Below are 19,169 nucleotides of genomic sequence, written 5' to 3' on the forward strand. Positions count from 1 at the left end.
GGGCCCAGTAAAGTGTTACTTAAAAACAGGGTACAGACAAATGGGACTCAATAGAGCATAATATGCAAGGCTTGATTTTTTTTTTGTCTTTTTGTGTGTTTTTTGTCTTTTTAGTTTTATGAATCATTGACTTAATTTGAGGAGCAATTTTTAAAATATGTCGAGTATTTTTTTAATTCAACATTAAAATGTCTTCATAAAATCATTATTATGGCCTTTTTTTCTGTCTGACCTTGAAATGTGCAAGTGCATTTGAATCCACCATATGTCTTGCCCTCATCTTAGTACTTGTGTCTTATTATACAATGACAGTGTCTCTGACAAGCACTTTCTTAGCGTCTTTAATCCAGTGTTTGAATAAGATTCTTTAATGGGCAGTGTGCTGATGTTGGTCGCTATATAAACGTGATGGCAATACTTTAGGATGAAGGAGTCGCTAATCAAAAAGCAAACACCCTTCTGAGGAAAAACTTCAAATTAAAAGCTTGGTGTGGTTATTGCATGTTGCATGTTGGTGCGCATCAGATAAACATAAACGTAGTAATAGAAAATTGAAAAAAAAATGCTTTTTTAAATACCAGCATTATTCAAAGACTCGTTTTACATCAAGTTGCTTAAACCTTTACTTACTGCACATGCGACTTAAATGATCGCTTAGCATTATTACTACTCCAACAGAGACTTTAACATGCACCCTTCACAAGAACGCACGCATTTTTTTTTTCCACCAAGCAACCCATGAAGCATTTACGGCCAGAACCATGGTGACGCTGCGCTCTTGAACACAAATGAATTGTCGTTCAAAAACCATTGGGCGGGCGATTGATTCTCAGTTTTGTGATTCTTGTTTTTTTCCTGTTTATGCCAAGGTATACCTATCATATATGTTTGGAGGAATGTGGGAGGAAACTGGGCATGGGGAGAGCATGCAAACTCCACACAGGAAAGCCACAGCTGGATTTGAATCCATGACCTCTGCGTGTCAGGCAGACGCGCTAACCAAAATGCCGCCCTACTATTACAAAATATAATAATATAGACTGCAGGTATAAATTTCCAGTCCTCGAGGGTCGGTATCCTGCATGTTTTCCTTGTGTCTCTACCCAACATACCTGGTTCAAATGATTAGCTCATCAGCAAGGTAAGCAGGAGCTTGAAAATGATTCTAATCATTTGAATCAGGCTTGTTTGAGATATAAACATCAAAAACATGCAGGATACATGACACCTATGATATAGTGTATTCCAATATATTGTATTCTATAAAGGGAGACAACATGCTGTGGTACATTTAAAAACATTGTGAAGTATACATTATAGTCTTTACTTCCCACGTGATCCGAGTTCTCATCTAAACAGGAGGAGTCAGCATGTGCGAACCCATGAAGTAACCCATGAAGATGTTGAATTTGCACCAGTAGTGACATGAACGCTTGTTAATTAGTGATCCATGCATACCTCCCACAATCAGCAAGCTGACAATTGCTAATGGTGGCACAGACTGCGTGATTAATAGGGAAACAAAGTTTGAAAAACACCATCTGTAGATTTACTTAATTGGCTGCTTTACATACAAGAGTGATCAATTATTTCTCCCAGTGGCAGTAATTGACTCAAAAATCCTGAGGTAATTTAAGTTGATACATTTAATGAGTGTGGCAGTGTTTTGCAGGGAAATTTAAAGACCTAGATGTTTTAAGCAAAATTACATTGAGGTCTCTAAAAACAAAAACAACGTTTGATAGAGCTTGATGTACTAAAGGGATGCTTGCTTATACACAATTTTAGATGATACTATGTCAACAACTCCGCATAGCGCGCTCAAGCACATGAACTGTAAATGATGTGGGCATACAGATATTGAATGTAGTGCAGTGAAACGGAGTAGAACCTACACTGCAGCAATACAGCAATTCTACCTGTCACAATGACGGAATTATATTGAATATTATTTTCCTTTTAGTGACAATACCTACACTTTTTATTCATGATTTACACACTGTATCGGCAAGGTTGACCACTGCTGGCTCATTGGTTGTCACATTTAATGCAGTAGTCATGGCAAGAGGAGGCCTTGGGCGTCTCTACTCACACCTCTGACTCGTGTTAATTACAAGTATAGAGGGGACTTTTTGCCACAAAGGGCAAAATCATTATGGCAACACTAGCACAAATGACACTGTCAAAGGAACTCATTAGCGGCAAATGTATTGATGGAAACCAACCTCCGGGTATTCTGTCTTTGGACATTGTTAAACTCAACCGAGTTTCTTTCCAAATGCAACCTCACGGACGAGCGCTCACCGTTGAACACGAGATGGAGGAGCAAAGACCCCGTGTCTGGGTGGGCAGTTAAAATATCTCACTCCTCCCACTGATCCATCGTTCTTCCCGCTGGGCGTGTCCAATGCAATGCCTAACCAGCGACCTGAAATGAGAGGACACTGTCAAAGTGGAGCATTAACAAGACGCTGTCAATAACTGAGTCCCGGAATTTTAAAATGATTTTTTTGCCTTTTTTGGCTGACAAAATATATAACCAATAGAATCAAATAAAAAATAAGATCAATGCAAGAATAGCATTTTTTTTAGATTGAAGATTATATGTAAGATTTAGAACATTTTTCCTTATAAGTGATTAAATTAAATGATTATAAATTTCCAAAACTTGTAAATAATGTGTTGTTAACGACCAACGGTATGTTGTAAATATAATCGTAGGTCTAGTTATCATTTAACGATATTACATGGGAGGTGGCAGTCCTCCAGAGGCTGCCATGTCTGTTATAGCTAAGAAAAGCCAGAGGAGTGTGCATTTACTATAATGCCCCTAAATCTCCCACAGGCGCAAGTAAAAAAAAAAACAAACAAAAAAACTACACACTCCCTTTAAGTCATATTTAGTCTGTTGTCGAGAGTCAAGTCTTTATTAATATGAAATATAGACTAATGCAATATCACACAATTAACATGTGTGTATTATATATGTAAGATAATAAATGTCTTATAAAAAAAAAAAAAATAGCCTCTGATCAGAATGACTTTTTGAGGCGATTTATTACTTTTGTTTTTAAATGTTGTCAAAATTATCCATATCCTTTTTTTGTGTCTGTGACAAACACATTTTTTTTCCTCAGTTTCTTTGTGGGTCATGTGAGACCAACAAACGAATGAAAAAAAATACATTATTAAAGAGATTTTTAATGTGATATTATTGATAGATTTCCATAAAATGTTATGTTCAAAATTATTCATACACCTGTCAATATCTCAAACAAAAATGTCCCAAATGTGTACATTTTGATGCTAAATGCTATTTCAAGATGTCACCAGGTGAATAACCACGTTTTACAACGAATGTTGGAAACAAAAAAACAAAAAATATTTTTTTAGAAAAGTATAAATGAAAAAAAAATGTCTCCCAGTCATACTGGGCTTCTGGACATCATGGTCACGAAGAAAGACCTGTGGAAGGACCTGTGTTAGAATCTTGTGTGTGCCCACAGCAAGGGAAAGGGTTAATAGAGCATTTCCAAACAGTTTGGTATCCCTGTGGCAACGGTCCATAGTATCATAAACAACCACATCAGGTTCAACACTGTTAAAAACCTCGGTGGGATGTGGCAAGAATTGTAAGGTGTCACTCAAACCTGCCAGGAAAGTATGCTGAGAGGTTAACATCAACCCTCAGCCCCCAACTATGGCCCTAATAGAAACACTTGAGCAGGCAGGAATGATTGTCTCAAGGTCTAGCATTAAGTGGCCTAGGAAGGCAACCCTGCTCAAGATAAAGCACGGTGAGGCTTGCTTGGCTTTTGCCTGAGATCACCGCCAGCATGACTCTAGGTTTTGGTCAACCATCCTGTGGCCTGGTGAGGCAAACTTACGAGTTATTTGGGCCTATGAATGCTTAGTAAGTCTGGAGAAGAAAATGAGACATTTATGAGCCAAAGAACATCATCCTTTCCAACAGGCATGGTAGTCACAACATAGTTTTATGGGAACGCTTCTCCTCTAGTGGCACAGGGAATATTGTCAAGATTGTTGAATTTATAAAGGAAGGAGGATTACATCAGAATCTTTCATAAAAACCTGGAGGAGTCTACTGAGAAACTCCAGCTCAGCCACCACTGGAAGATTTTGTCATTTACACTGAAAAGTGGAGCAACTTCATAGCCGCTGGAAACGACTTTGCCATAGAAAGCCATCTCAGTGAAAAACTACTTGTACTGTAGTTCCATTCTAAACATATTGAAACATATTGAAGCCAATTCCATTTTCATTTTATTGTCGATGAAAAATATTTGGGTTTGACTTCAAAAGATGACCATGCGTCAAGAGATCAATATGTTATTAGTTCTGCGTTCCTTTAATTTTTTTATTATGGAAGATAGTGAAATCGAACAAACGGCGCACGTTTATGCTGTGTGTTTAATTCCAATGGAAATACAATTTGAACTGTTCTCGGATTCATATTCTGTGTGGAGGGAACATAATTAGATAATGGTACAGTATTTAATTACGAGCGGGGGGGGGGGGGGTGTCATGTGAAATGTAATTGCAAAATAACATGTCTTTTTCCAGGCTCTTTGGCGCACTTGGTAATTTTTTTTCAGTTTTCGACTAAGCCCTTACTATATTAGAAATGCCCAATTGTTTAATGGTACACAAAAACAAATGGATTTGTAATTCCTCCCCTGCCCACCCATATACAATAAAATCCATTGTACTTTGCAAATTTTGCCTCTTCTGGCTTCAAAAAAGAGGGAATGAAAATCATTCATTTTTTTCATATCCACACGCAAGTCTGGTCCACAGTGCGGCGCGCCAGACAGATTTGGCAATTTCACAGACCCATGCAATTGGCACAGGTAGAAAGGCTAGCTCCACCATTTGGGCATCAACGCAAGCGGCAATCAAAGTGGTTCCTCTCAATCTCTTTAAATGTGGCGGACCTCACTCGCACCGAAAGCCCAGACATGACAGAAGGTGGGAGGATATGGAACTTTACCTGAAAGGAGTCCCAATTTGGAGTCTAAATAATAATAAGTGAGAGGGACTGTCACAGGCCATTGTCATATTTAAGAATGAAATACACTGACATGCACCACAGATGTCCCCGCAGCCCGAGTGCTTGCCCGGATCAAATACGCTAAAATCTCCTTCCCTCACTTGCCTCGGATATTAGACCTGGTTTGACATGGTCTAGATTTTAGTCTGCTACTCAGAAAATCGCAAGATGCTTGCTGGTCGAGCAATACAATTGCTCCCAGACGTCTATTGAGACGGTGTGTGGTCTGCCAAAATGCTAAACTGGACCTGCACTGTCACTAAAAATATGCTTTCTTGCCAAAATGTCAGACGCATCAGAGGAGTGACATCCCTATGCTCTGGGATGCCAAGAAAGGTGCAACAGAGTCTGCCAAATTCCCAAACATAGAAAATTAAACTTGCACTTGCACGAAAATGACGTTATGACGGTTTTTACACCATGTGCATGTGGGCCAATCTATCAAAATAGGGGCATTACTTTGCGAGTTTTAAAAAAATGCTACCAAAGAGAGGTTCTGCATGTTGTTGATTCCTGACATCCCTTTGGACGGAACACAACCATTCTAAATAAACAAACTAGAAAGGGCAGGCATAATTTATTGATGGCATAATGAATATTTCAAATAGCCTTTGAATGCTGTATTTTAGATCTTTATTGTCATTATAGGAAGGTGCCAAATTTGTATCCTTCGCAAACATAGGGATGGTAATACTTACTTTACTTTGAGTCTGATGATAAACACATTTCAACCTGTTTCACACTGGACATTTATTAGTTATATCTACAGTATTAATATGTTTTTCCAAATGTTTGAATACAGATCGAGAAAGGTTCTAATTTAATGTCCCAAATGAAATCATTCATTTCAAAACTATAAGATTCTGGCTACACTCCAAGTCTATCTCAGTTACATGGCAACTCTAGTGGAAAAACTTTTATTAGTGCCAAAAGTACCAATTTAAACATGTATACTCTCAACACCAATTCCAAAGAGTTGGGACATTGTGTAAAATGGAATGAACAAAAACTTGCAAATTATCTCCAACCTATATGCAACTGAATAGACTACAAAGGCATGATATTGTCATGTTCCTGCCATGTTGCTGTTATAGTGCGATGTGTGTGTCAAGGCGTGGTTATCCTTCCACTATGAAGGAGCGGCGTCACCGGCCAGGCACACCTGTTGCCTGTTTGCCACCAAGGGCTTATTAAGGCTGGCCGGTGCGGTGCAGGAGAGCAACGCCAGGTTATTCCTTCGGCACATTTCTAGCTGCCCTGTGAATTCTCTAGCGCTTCCGTTCCGCGTCCTTCTGCCTCGTGACTCCTTTGGTTTGTACTTTGATCTCTTTTTGTATTTTTGCTCATCGATGGTTTCTGTTGTTACTTTGTTCTGGTCGCTCTCCATCAGATTCCGCTCATTCATAGTTTCATCTCCCCAGTTGAATTGACCTGCCTATACGTTTTGTCTCTCCCTTAGTTGGTACCTTGTGATTTTGGTTTGTACTTTACTGTTTTGGACTATTTTTACTCCAATGCCTGGCGTGCGCGCGCCTTTTGTTGAATAAACTCTTTTAATGACTTTAATCCTCGTGTGTCTGGTTGGAGTCCTTTACCCGCCCGGGTTCCGCAGTTATTCGGAACAGATATATAATGTTTAAAATGATGAACTTTATTGATTTTGTTTGAAAATGGATACCTGTAATATGTTTCAAAAGAGTTAGGACAGGGGCAACAAAAGATAAAGAAAGGTGTTGAACGGTCGAAGAACACCTCTTCAGAATATTTCAATGGTGAACAGGTTATCTGCTAACAGAAGAATGTCAAGATAGGCTATAAAAGGAGCATACTCAAAAGGCTTTCACAAGCAAAGACGAGCAGAGGATCACTACTCACCAATAGCGTGAAAAAATAATGCAACAGTTTAACAATGTTTATCAACGTTCAATTGTGAGGAATTTAGGAATTCCATCATCTACAGTCCATAAAATCATCAAGAGATTTAAAAAATCTGGTGGACATCCTTCAAGCTAGCGCCAAGGCCCAAAACTGACATTGAATGCTGAAATCTTTGTTCCTTCAGGCGGCACTGCGTTCCAAATTGAAAATCACTGTGTAAAGCATATTCCTGCATAGGCTCAGGAACACTTCAGAAAACAGTTGTCAATTAACATAGTTGGCCGCTACATCCACAAGTTATGACTCTACCATGCAAAGCCAAAGCAATACATACAGTAAATAACAACCAGAAACGCCTGTGTTTTCTCTGGGCCCGAACTCATCTCAAATGGACAAATGCCATGTGAAAAAATGTGTTATGGTACAATGAGTCCACATTTCAAATTGTTTTGGGAAATCACGGACATTGTGTATTCTGAGTAAATTAGGAGTATAACGATCCAGTTTGTTACTGGAGCACAGTTCAAAAGCCAGCATTTGTGATCGCATGGTGCATGACATGGTGCAGGTCCTAGACTAGCCAGCCTGTAGTCCAGACCGCTCTCCCATTGAGGCGACATGGCGCATTATGAATTGCAAAATCCAACAACGGAGACCCTGGACTGTCAAGCAACTGAAATTGTACATTAGGCAGGAATGGGAAAGAAATCCACCAGCAAAGCTTTGACATTTGGTGTCCTCAAACACTTTCCCAACACTTTTCCCAAACACTTATTGCGTGTGTTGCCAGAAGGAAAGGTGAATTAACACAGCGCTGAATATGCCTCATCCCAACTTCATTGGAACATGCTGCAGGAACCAAATTCAAAATAAGCAAATATTTGCAAAAAATCAACAAGCGTTTATCATATCAAATAAAAATCCAATATCATATCACATGAAATATGTCTTTGTGTTGTATCCATTTGAATATATGTTGAAGATCATTTGCAACTTATTATTTTTACTTTCATTTTACACAATATCCTAACTTCATTGGAATTGGAGTTGTATAAGAATAATTAAAAACAAAAACAAAAACAAATGGAGGAGGGAATTTTGAAATTTGAGTGAGTAAATCCTGACCTGGAGCAAAGCTCGTCTTCCCATAGAAATGGACTACACCAGTTCTCTGGCCAACAACCAACACCCTATCCCCCAGGCGTATTTCAGCGCCCCCATAGACAGAACTACAGGCTGAGGGAGTTTGGCTTCGATAACCTAATGAGAGAAAGGTCAAAAAGGTTCTTGTCAATCATAATGCAGTACCTTATATCCTCCACTTAATCATGAAATGGCAAAAAAAAAAATCCTACCTGCTGTAGCATTTGCAGCCATGCCAGAAGAGGAGTGGGAATGAAGGGAAGGTGTGGTCCAGGGACTCTGAGAAACACTTTCCCTTTGTTGCCTGGCAGTAAGCCGTTGTCTGTGATGTGGACGGGGTCGAGGACGGCGTCCATGACGAGATTCCAATGAGGAAGACGAGGAAGAAAGCGAATGGGAGAAACCACCTGTGATCAATTAAACGTGAAATAAATGACAGTAAGGGGTCAATAATTTATCAGATTTTTTACAGTATATATACACACACACACACACACACACAATATATATATATATATATATATATATATATATATATATATATAAAATACTGTATAGAGAGAATGAGAGCGAGAGAGAGATTGATTGATTGATTGCAAGCCTCAAAATTCTGACTGTTCTATGAAATGCACAATTTGTCAGCACTGCATCCAATTTGTGGGATTTACCCTTCTGCTGTCTGAAAAATCTAGTGCGATTTTGCCCTTCATCCACACCAACACAGCAAAACGTGAAACGTGAACGTGAACGTTCTTGTCTATTCTATTTTTCAAGTTTCAAATGACCTTGTAATTATCATGTGAAATGTAAGCCTCTTGCATTTTCATTCCACTGTACCCACAACTTTGCTGCATTGAAATTATGCATGCATTTAAATCGTGATGAAGCACCTCCCCTATCCCTTTATCATATTGTTTCTTACTTGAGTCTTTGTAAAGCACAGCGAGTGCCATATTATCTAGAAAGTGTTATATAAATCCCTTCCATTTACCATTTATTTTGTCATTCCATTTTTATTTTCACAAGCCTTGGGACTTCCAGGGCTAAGCTGGAATACTGTGTATTATATTTCACGCTATATCATGTGGAAGTGTATTTAGTTAGGACAAAAAATTAAGTTAGAATAAGAAAGACAAAAAAAAAAAAAAAAGAGTCCTTGAAATTCAACTTTAATTCAAAACAACCAGAACATAAATTAGCAACAAAGTAAAGTAATAATATACTAAAATAATTGCAATAAAAACATAACTAAATCAAAATAAATGCCATCTGTGTGGGGCTGTGTGGTGCCATGCATGCAAGCAGTTCACTCTTACATTGAGATTAGCAGACGAGATAAAGAAAGTTGCCTTTAAGATCTATTCATATAGTTTTTCCCAAATTCGAAGACTTACAGATTATTTGTGTTTATTTGTTATTTGAAGGAATATCACTCCCAGAAGTTGATTATATTAGCATGTCAATGGGATTGTCATTGATGTTGTTTTTAGAATAAAGCATCTCTTGTAAAATAATCTACAATTTGTGTAATCATTTTTTTTTGCTGTACATTTAGTTTTACAGTAAATTCAAACAAGGGCGTCATCAAAAATCAAAGCACGCTCAAGGAGGGCAGGATCACATAACATCACAAGTTTACTGAGCAATCAACAGTCAGGAAAAGGAAAGCCTGTAACTCTCTCCACACACCATGCCGTTCGACACATTGAGCTTTTTTTTTTCTTGAATATCATTTTAAGAATGAGAGAAGCCAAAGTCTAAATAATGATTACATTGCAATACATAGCTCAGCCCTTATCAATATAATTAATTCTTCGACGTGCCACCCGATTTAGCTTCTCATTTTCAGGACCTTCACAAGCAATAAGTGCACCACTCGAAAGCCAACTTTTTAAATTTGGGCACTCCAGATTAAATATATCCACCCACCTCAACCAAAAAAAAGAAATAAATTGATTCATTTAATGTAATTAAATTTTAAAAAATGACTAATCGATACATTGATTTTCAATGTTATGCTTGAAATAGAAACTGGGAATAGTAAAAAATAATTTAGTTTTAGTTGGGGATTCAGTCTAAGGCCAGTCAATTCTTCAATGTTTAATTGTTGTTGTTGAGCTGTCATTTCAGAATATTATCCAACATGAAAAATGCACACAAGCCTTTCTATTCATAATCAGCGTTCACTTCGCGTTGTGTATATTGGTGCATCATACAGAAGCCAGGATGTATTCACTTGCTGTATCTCACCAGTCACCACCAACAGGATAGATGTGCGGAAGAGATGTGTGACAATTGCTTTTTACACAAACTTGAACCTATGCAGCGAATCTGGTGGTTGAACTTCTCAATGGTTACCTCGCACTCCGTCCAAAGCTGAAAACTTGCTAGCTATAATTCAAGCCAATCCCATATCAGGACTTTATACACAGATCAGTCAGTATACAAAAGCAGATGATGGGCAATGTGTCAAAACCTCAAGTCCTTTGCTGTTCGAACTAACCGAACAGCAGATTAGTTTGAGGTTCAAGTAAAAAACTGGAAAATATTTGGCAATGTTGGTGTGTTGTAAAACAATGAATTCACATGTCCAGATTGATGTAAGCAGTGCCTGCCAGTAAAAATTAAAACATCATCAGTCAGAGTCTCATTTAGTTCCAGGTTGGCATTCACCACTGTGAGTGTGTGTGTGGGTGTGTACAAGATCTATTAATTCCTTTGCAATTCCTAGTAATGACTGGATCAATGCATGTACAATTGACATGGTACAAAATCATGAACAAGGAAAACCTAAGTTAAGATATCAGCCTGATATTTGTTAATGGCCAGCGTCGGAGATGTGCCTTTCCTTTGAACTAGTAAGAAACATCTCAGAATACAAAACATTTCTTGTCACTTGACATTCAGCGTTCAGGGACCGCTCATATTTTCATGCCTTGCACAAGTCGCTTCAGGCAACCTGCAACACAGGATTTAGCTGTTCCTGTTTTTGATTATGTTCTCAGCACCCTTTGAGCCCTGAACTACAGCTGACATACCAAGAGCCTGACATTTTTCTGGTTAAAGGATGAGAGGGTTTCACAGTGACCCAAATTGAAGCTGGCTGCGTTGTAGTAGAGCTGGTAAGTCACAAAAACTCTGGTGGCACTGAGAGTAGGGACTGTAAATGTCTAACAAAAGCCCTGAGAAAGTTTGGTCGTAAATTAGTCTGGTTCCTGGGGAGTGAGGAGGTGCTGACATGCACAACCTCACATTTCTTGCACGCCACACATACATACACACTCACACCTAGTGATGAATTGCCGCCAAGACTATTCAGCCTGTCTATGCCCTGGTTATTAAACTCTACTTAATTGGACTATCAATCACAGCCTTCCATTGGCTACTCTCAGGTCCACAATTCCAGTCACGTAAAGATCAATCAGCCACCAAAACTTCTGAATATTACCCTTGTACAATAAATCTGTGAACCCCGGAGGACCCACAAAACAAAAAAACCCACTTAGATAAGTTCCAACTAGATTCTAAGGTCACTGGACTATATCGCAGGCCGATGTTGGTCAGAAGATGAGAACGCAGGCCGAGTACCGGTCTTGTCTGCAATCTAATTTATGCACTGTCTGGGTGAGCCTGCCTTTCAACACTCTTAGCAATATTAATATAACAAGATCATTTATCCTTGCTTGCAGTTGGACAGGCTAAGCTTTCGGCAAGGGATAGACAGAATACACAACAATCACATTAAAAAGAAGATCAATGGTCTCTATATGCATACTAGGATGGCAGTGATCCTGTGAACAAGGGACACCAAGTAGAAAATAGGACAAGATGGGAAGAATGGCAACGTCAGGACATGACAGAAGTGGTAAGCCATGCAGTCCTACCGGCATGTGGTGACTGAAATGCTTTAAAGTGATTATCACACCTGTAACGCATATCAGTACAAATGAGACGAAGGTCCGTAAAGATAAAAGGATCGCGGGGTCCTTGTACAGCAATTAGAGAGTGACCCTGCATCAAACCATAGGGGGGATTCCACAGAACCACAGCTACATTTGCATAGTTACTTAGTGTTCAGAGTTGCTGAGTATGTACAATGATGATAGGAAATGGCCACATAATATAATGTAGGAGAGACCAAGACAACCACCCAGGCAATACCAGACAGGTCCAAAGGAAGAAGAAACAGGTATCTAGATTTCCGAAACAAGCTTTGAAAAACAGCCCAAGGTCAATGGGTTTGAAGTTTGGATAGTCCATACCGAAGATTAAGTGTACCACAATTAATGCAGCTAACAGAAGTTTGCATGATCTCCCTGTACATGCGTGGGATTTCTCAGGGTGCTCTGGCCCCCCGCTACATTCCAAAAACGTTCATCGTAGGTTAACAGCATCCATCTATCCATCTTCTTTAGCAGTTTAAACCCGGAGAATCCAAGAACTCTTTTCTCCTAACAAAATACCATTAACAACCAACCCCGTGGGTTCTCCAGGGTTTAATCTCACTAGGGTCGCTGGCTTGCTGGTGCCTATTTCAGCCATCTTTGGGTAGTAGGTGGGGGATACCCTGGACTGGCTGCCAGACATTCATTGGGCACATAGAGACAAAGAACCATTCACACTCACAATCACACCTAAGGGAAGGCCCAGAGAAGACCCACGCGAGCATATGGAGAACATGTCCAGGGGGGCTGGCGCGAGCTGGAATTGCGCGGTGTGGCGGACGTGTCAACCACTATGCCGCATGCCACCCTTAAGTTTACTCGAGACTTAATTGTCCAAACTGTAAGCATCTGAATGTGACTGTGGATGGTTGTTTGTTTATGTGCCTTGTCAGGATGTAACCCACCTCTTGCTCATAGTGATCTGATATAGGGCTCCTGCTAACCAGCAACGTTCGTGAGGCTGAATGATATAGAAAATGGATGTCCAAATTTTACATCAAGTGCTGCTCACCTATTCATTGATAGAATGTTTCATATCTCTTTGCACTCCCACATGCATAATCTCTAGTTTCTCTCTGACTACCCCAGAAAATCCACAAGTTGAACTGTTCATGCATGATGTACCAAAAGATATTAACACCTCAAACATCAACTCGACAAGCATAGTTTGATTTTCGAGTTGCTTTTTTTTGTGGTTGTTTTTGTGATGATACCACAGAGTACCAGTGAAGCTGAAGTGGACGATGTGATGACAAGCATAAAACCAGAAATGAGCGGAGAGGGAGCATTGCAACAAAGCCATTATATAGCAAAAGAAGTTTGAATGTAAACTGAGAAATGAGTCTCTTGTCTGGGTGACTTGTGAGAAAAAAAAATGAAATAAAAATACTTTCTCCATTTCCCTGAGGAAACAGTTTATGCCCCTTAAGAAGTGTCACTTGGTTAAAACAAGTTTGATGATGGTTTGATCATTCATCATGTCAGTTTCACCATAGAACAGCCTTGAAGGTTCCACTGTAAGACATAGTGCGCCCGGCCCAAAAAACAACTCATTTTGGTGACAAAGAACCTCAAATGGCTTCCGACAAACATGTTAAATTATGAAAACAAATGATTGCAAGATACAGTATATGGCAACTTGCTTGTGTTACATAAACGTAAACAATACTTTTGTAATGATCCATTTGACCGTACATGTCACCAGAGCTATACAAGCTGCGAGGAACAATATTTTCAAAGAGATAAGCAATGCAGTTAATATGGAATGGAGGCTGATTAACAACACCACTGTCATGTTGCGTATATCTTCCCCTGAGTAATGGGAATGTTGCTGCTGCTGCGGTACTTCAGTTTATGTGCCAAACCACTCAAGTGACAGCTCTAAAGAGTTATTTCTTCAGCTAACAGAATATTTGGTCATCATTTATTGACCGGATGCAGTTACTGTGAGATGTTTTTGTGAGGGTTATTGTATGCTTGTTGTACTGTAGCCTTGTTTATACAAAACACGTGGTCTCCATAAGAAATGTGCATTCATCTAGATTCTTTATTTACTTTTTTCTTCCTCCTAATTCCAATTAAAATAGGTATCACCGGTCCCTAAGCAACATTGTGAATTTTAGTGTTTAAGTCATCAGCCTCTATACCAGGCATGTCAAACTTTTTTTTTTTTCCTGACATCTACTTTTCCCAACAGTCAACCTTCTGCAATCTACTGAGTGGAAGGATTTTGGACTGGTGATCTAAAATAATGGGCTGCCAATACAACTCAGCACCAACATAATAAATGAATAGCTCTTCTTTTGTAGTGATATCAAAGACACAATATTTAGTGATATCACTGTTTAGTAAACACCTTTGTAGCCATGTGGATTTGAACCTTTGAACTGTGAGGCAGACATGCTATTCACTGCACCACCAAGCCACCCATACGGAGTGTCTATTTATGAGTTAGATCCATCTTCATGCGGTGTTCAGACCTATTGCGAAAAATCATTTTGCCAAGCTCATTCACAAGGCTTTTTGTCGCCAGGAAAGTACTGCTGAGAACTTTGACTTATTTTCTAGAACTTTAGCAGAGCCGATCTATTCTCCTACATCACCTTCATTTGTGTGCGTGTGTGTGTGTATGTTGCTTCCCTCGTTTTGCGGCAAAACTTGCCTAACAGAAAGAAAAAAAAAGTTCCAACGAAGTAATCAAGTGGCCAATGCTGTGCTAAATATGCTGCACAATTGCAGTGTATCTTGGCACAGTAAGTGCAGTTCAACACTGTTAAAAAAAGGGGAGTAAATACTGAACATACCAAGAATGCCAAGTTCCTCCTTCTCCATTCTACAATCCATGTGAGTGCTCTGCTTGGCTCTGTCCCCGTATTGAAAACTTGTGTTATACAGCTTTGGGTGTCTGCAAACCGGCCGCCATGATTAATTCCTGCCCCCTGTGTGAGATGCTGAAAGTTCCCGAAGCTGATTGGCTGTCGCAAACCGGAGAGCGACAAAAGGTAAATTTAATTAACTTTGGGGAACAGCGTAAATAAGCAAAATTTAGCATTTTTTCGGAGTCACCTTTATTTATGTTAAAGAACCTGAATAGAGAATATTTTGGAACCTTAGGATTGTTTGTCTTTGGGTGCTACACACTGCCCATTGGATGTTGACTTTCTGAAAAGATTCATTTTGACACTAACTGCAAAACAAACGTTGAAAGCAAAAGGCTAATTTTGTGAGGGGACAAAGAGATAATTAGACTTGGATTACATACCTAAACTGATGTTATTCTTCGGGGAAATGGGAGAGAGGTCAATGTGATGATGGCGTGCCGGTGTAGACATCTTACTGACACTTGTATGTCTTCCCAAAGGTTTGCTTATCTTGGAGAGGGGAGCAAATACACCTGTAAAAAAATAAAAATAAAAATGTACCGTATTTTCCGGACTATAAGCGTACCAGTATATATGCCGCAGCAGCAAAAATTGAGAAAAAAAAACAACATTTTTTTCTACAGATAAGCCGCACTGGACGATGAGATGCAGGTACATGGTGGTAATATGAAACTTAATTTTTCTTCATATTTTTTTTAAATGTCTACCAATTGCAACATCCTCTCTTTAACAGACTGAACATGCCTGCATATTTAGTCCCAACATTATATTTATAGAAAATGGATGGATGGATGGATATTACCAACAGCATACTGCAGAGTTAAATAGCAGTTCAAACTCGAAACCAATACTCCGATAGCATTCTGTCTCCCGTGGTTTAATTGACAGATCATTTTAGTGAACATAGAGCACACTGCAAATAAATAATATATACAATCATAAATTTATAAATACAATCATATATTCTGTATACTGTATATCAAATTTACATGTCACAAACTTTTATACAAGATCTTATTCAATTTAGACATTTTATTAAAAATATTTTAATACATTTTAAAACTCTTTTAAAAAAAACTCTTTTAAAACCATTGATTTACATCTTTTCAGTTCTATTTCATAGCTGTTCCATAAACTGACTCCTTGAACACAAATTTGTTTGACCGGTCGGAAAAACCAGCAGATAAGCCACACTGGACTATAAGCGCAGGGTTCAAATCATGATCAAAAAGTTGCAGCTTATAGTCTGAAAAATATTGTATATAGAAAGCAATTGCTAACAGTGCTTTGTTAGACATAATCTTAGTAATGAATTATCCTGATGAAACGAGTAATGAACTGAATAAATCTAAGGAAATAATGGAAAGTGTAAGAAGAAATCTATTTCTGACATGAGAAAATGAGCTATAACCTACCATGTTTGAATTGACAGGTAAAATACTGGACGCCTGCTACAGAGCCATCGTTCTTTCCCTCTGGTTTGTCAAGGACAATCCCAGCCCAGAGACCACTAGAGAACTCTGTGCTTCCACAAAATTGCAGGGTTCCAACCTGCAAATGCATCAACATTAGGGCTGCGTGGACCAAATCGGGTAAGTCGACTTAATAGGTCGACTGAAAATATCTTTCTCGAAGTTCTGCGGGAATCATGTTGGTGCCATCATTGTCTGTACTGGACTTTCTCACAGACACATGCGTGTGATTCTGGCCACAGAGACAAAATCGTATTTCAAGGACTGGGCCAACTTCAGTAGTACTTTGACACTTAACCCTTTACTGCTGCAAAGGGCACAGGCACAGCGGCCGCTTTCACCAAAAGTCTAAACAGGCAAATCGGCCAAAAGCATCCATAACGACCATTACTTGAATTTTAACGTACCCTTAAATTTTTTTAAATTCCTGACATTCTTGCCTGTTTACGACTTTAAAATAGAAAAAAATGTGCGCCTAATAATAGCTGTTTTTGCCTATTTAGACTATGGACCAAAAGCGGCCGCGGTGCCCAGTAAAGGGTTAAACAGAACACATCCAAAGACAAAGATTGGCTGAATTTGTTGTCTTGGGCCACCACCTGGTGGCTGAATGGCAGATGGTATTTGTGTGCTTTAAACACATATAGATTTAGTAGTTAATGGGCTTTCATCAAAAACAATTTTAGTACGTGGCACTCCCCAAAAGAAAGGAAGGAAAGTTGTGAACCTGTCAAAAAGCATGAGGGCTGTATTATTCAAGGCTATAACCTGTCAAGCGTCACTACAAACAACCTAGTGTTTAGTTGCTCAGTTTCAATTTGAACCAGAAAGGAGCAGTCAAGCATGAGACATGCCCAGTCTGCTTGTGAAGAAGAAGCAGAATAAAAAGCAAAGAGAGGAAGATGAGAAGGAGGCAGGACACCAGTAAGTTTTTGACATCATAGCAACTAACGGGCAGCTCAACTCAAAAGTTTACTCACGGAAAAACGTTGAAGCGGTTTTAGCAATTGTTTTTAAGGACACTATAACATGGAACATACTGTATAACAAATTTTATAAATGTTAATGTTAATGTCAATCGCAAGTGCGCAAATGCTAATTGTGATTGTTAACCGGTTAGCAGAGGCAAATTCTGTTGGTATCTAAAAATTCTTACTAGAACATTTGGGTCATACACAATTTGCAAGAAATGGCTTACCTCCCACTTACAATATTTTTTTAAAATCTTGAATACTGCACATTGTTAAAAGAGGCAGAGCATTTTTTTTTCAATGTCAAGACGGAGATTAGTTCATTCATTTGTAAATTAGTTTGAACTTGGGCCAAAGTTTGTTCAATGAAGGCTAACATAGGCCAAGAACAGTGGGCGAACCAATTTTATCTTCCAACTCCTCCTATTGCTCCTGGGTGCAATAAGGTTTAGATGAGAGGAAGAGTAAATAAGTGAAAAAAATATCAAAGCCAGAGCCCAGATGGAAAAGAAACTGTTGATGAGCCCATCCTGGCATGCGATGGTTTTATTCTCAGAGCAGCCCTCCAAAAATATAACAATGGCTCACTGTTTTAAAGAAAGGAGCAATAGGATTTTGTTGAGTCTTAAAAAAAAAAACATTTTATCTTAAAAAAGAGAAATGCAATTTACTATTATTGCGCTTTCTTGGGAAAGCGTATTATAAATATCATGACTAAAGCAAGTATTAATTCAGAAGTGGATTTTAAACAAATAAAATACAATGAACTGTGATTGATTATTTTTGAAACTTTTGTTTTTGTGTTTGTTTGTTTTTAATGGCACAGCTATTTTATTTTAACTCATAAGAAAACTATCATTAAGAAATGCTAGCTATCCTTGAAGAAGATGGACATGAACAATTGTTTATCATCAAGGTTTGATTTGACAGAAAGTAATTAACTTAACCAGACTGACCACGCACCTTCTGCCCAGCAATCACTACACGGTCACCCAATTGTATTCCCAAGGAGGTGAGCTTTATCCTGGCTTTTTCAGAAAGAGCAGGAGGGGTTTGGACTTCCAATGTTAAAGGCAGGTCGCCAGGATGTGGTAAAGCCTCTTTTAGTAAAGTCTTCAGCTCTTTGGCCAGGGAGGCGGCATCAGCCATCTCTAAGGGCATGTAGAGGGGATCGGGAACAACATCAGCTGGATACTGGCCTTTATCATTCTGCAATATTAGATCAGAAAGAACTTTAAGGATAGTGCTTACATAAAAAGTTCAACTGTAGAGATGATTTTGTGAGAAAAACCATGATGATCTTTATGATTGAAGTGGGATCATGTCAAACTTTAAGTCCTGACCCCTCAATGCAGTCCTGTAAGACAACCTTTTTTTTGTCCTTTGGAAACAGAAGCATTTGGCAACACTGGTTCAACTGACTTCAAAATAACATGACAACCAAATTACTGAACTTCCCAACTACAAGCTACAGCTATTCCCAAATGCAGCTCCATCATACTGTACAGATCATACTTGTGTTATTATGTGGGAGAGACAGGCAGGGGGATTCTCGACAATGTACTACAGAAAAGTTACAACACCAGTAATCTATAAATCTGCCAGTGCACGATCCCATTATTCAGTGGTTTGCTGTTGATTTCACAAGACTTGTCAGCCCAAACAGTCGTAAAAACATACTGACTGTAGTTCCTTACAAGTGTGTGTGTTTATATTTTGTCTTTTGATGAAAGTAGAGGAAGTGAGGTAAAACAATTCCGACTATTGTTTTACAAAGTCCTATGCTTTAGACAGACAGACAGACACAG

The 19,169-nt window shown here is 38.9% G+C and overlaps 1 protein-coding gene across 5 annotated transcripts in view; it reads right to left on the bottom strand.

Annotated features, from left to right (window-relative positions):
• Nucleotides 1-19,169, bottom strand: part of LOC148413164 (CAP-Gly domain-containing linker protein 4) — a 44,960-nt gene that overhangs the window by 10,876 nt on the left and 14,915 nt on the right. For all 5 annotated transcript variants that reach the window (XM_088432417.1, XM_088432414.1, XM_088432415.1 and 2 more), the window contains exons 7-12: nucleotides 18,325-18,570; nucleotides 16,334-16,469; nucleotides 15,299-15,430; nucleotides 8,305-8,499; nucleotides 8,075-8,209; nucleotides 2,305-2,428 (exon numbers count right to left, since the gene is read on the bottom strand). In XM_088432417.1, coding sequence (XP_088288543.1) covers nucleotides 2,305-2,428; nucleotides 8,075-8,209; nucleotides 8,305-8,499; nucleotides 15,299-15,430; nucleotides 16,334-16,469; nucleotides 18,325-18,570 — 968 coding nt within the window. The remainder of the gene's footprint in view (nucleotides 1-2,304; nucleotides 2,429-8,074; nucleotides 8,210-8,304; nucleotides 8,500-15,298; nucleotides 15,431-16,333; nucleotides 16,470-18,324; nucleotides 18,571-19,169) is intronic.

This window comes from Hippichthys cyanospilos, chromosome 14, assembly GCF_059441005.1.
Source record: "Hippichthys cyanospilos isolate Australia breed blue-spotted pipefish chromosome 14, RoL_Hcya_1.0, whole genome shotgun sequence".
In the NCBI taxonomy this organism is placed as follows: Eukaryota; Metazoa; Chordata; class Actinopteri; order Syngnathiformes; family Syngnathidae; genus Hippichthys; species Hippichthys cyanospilos.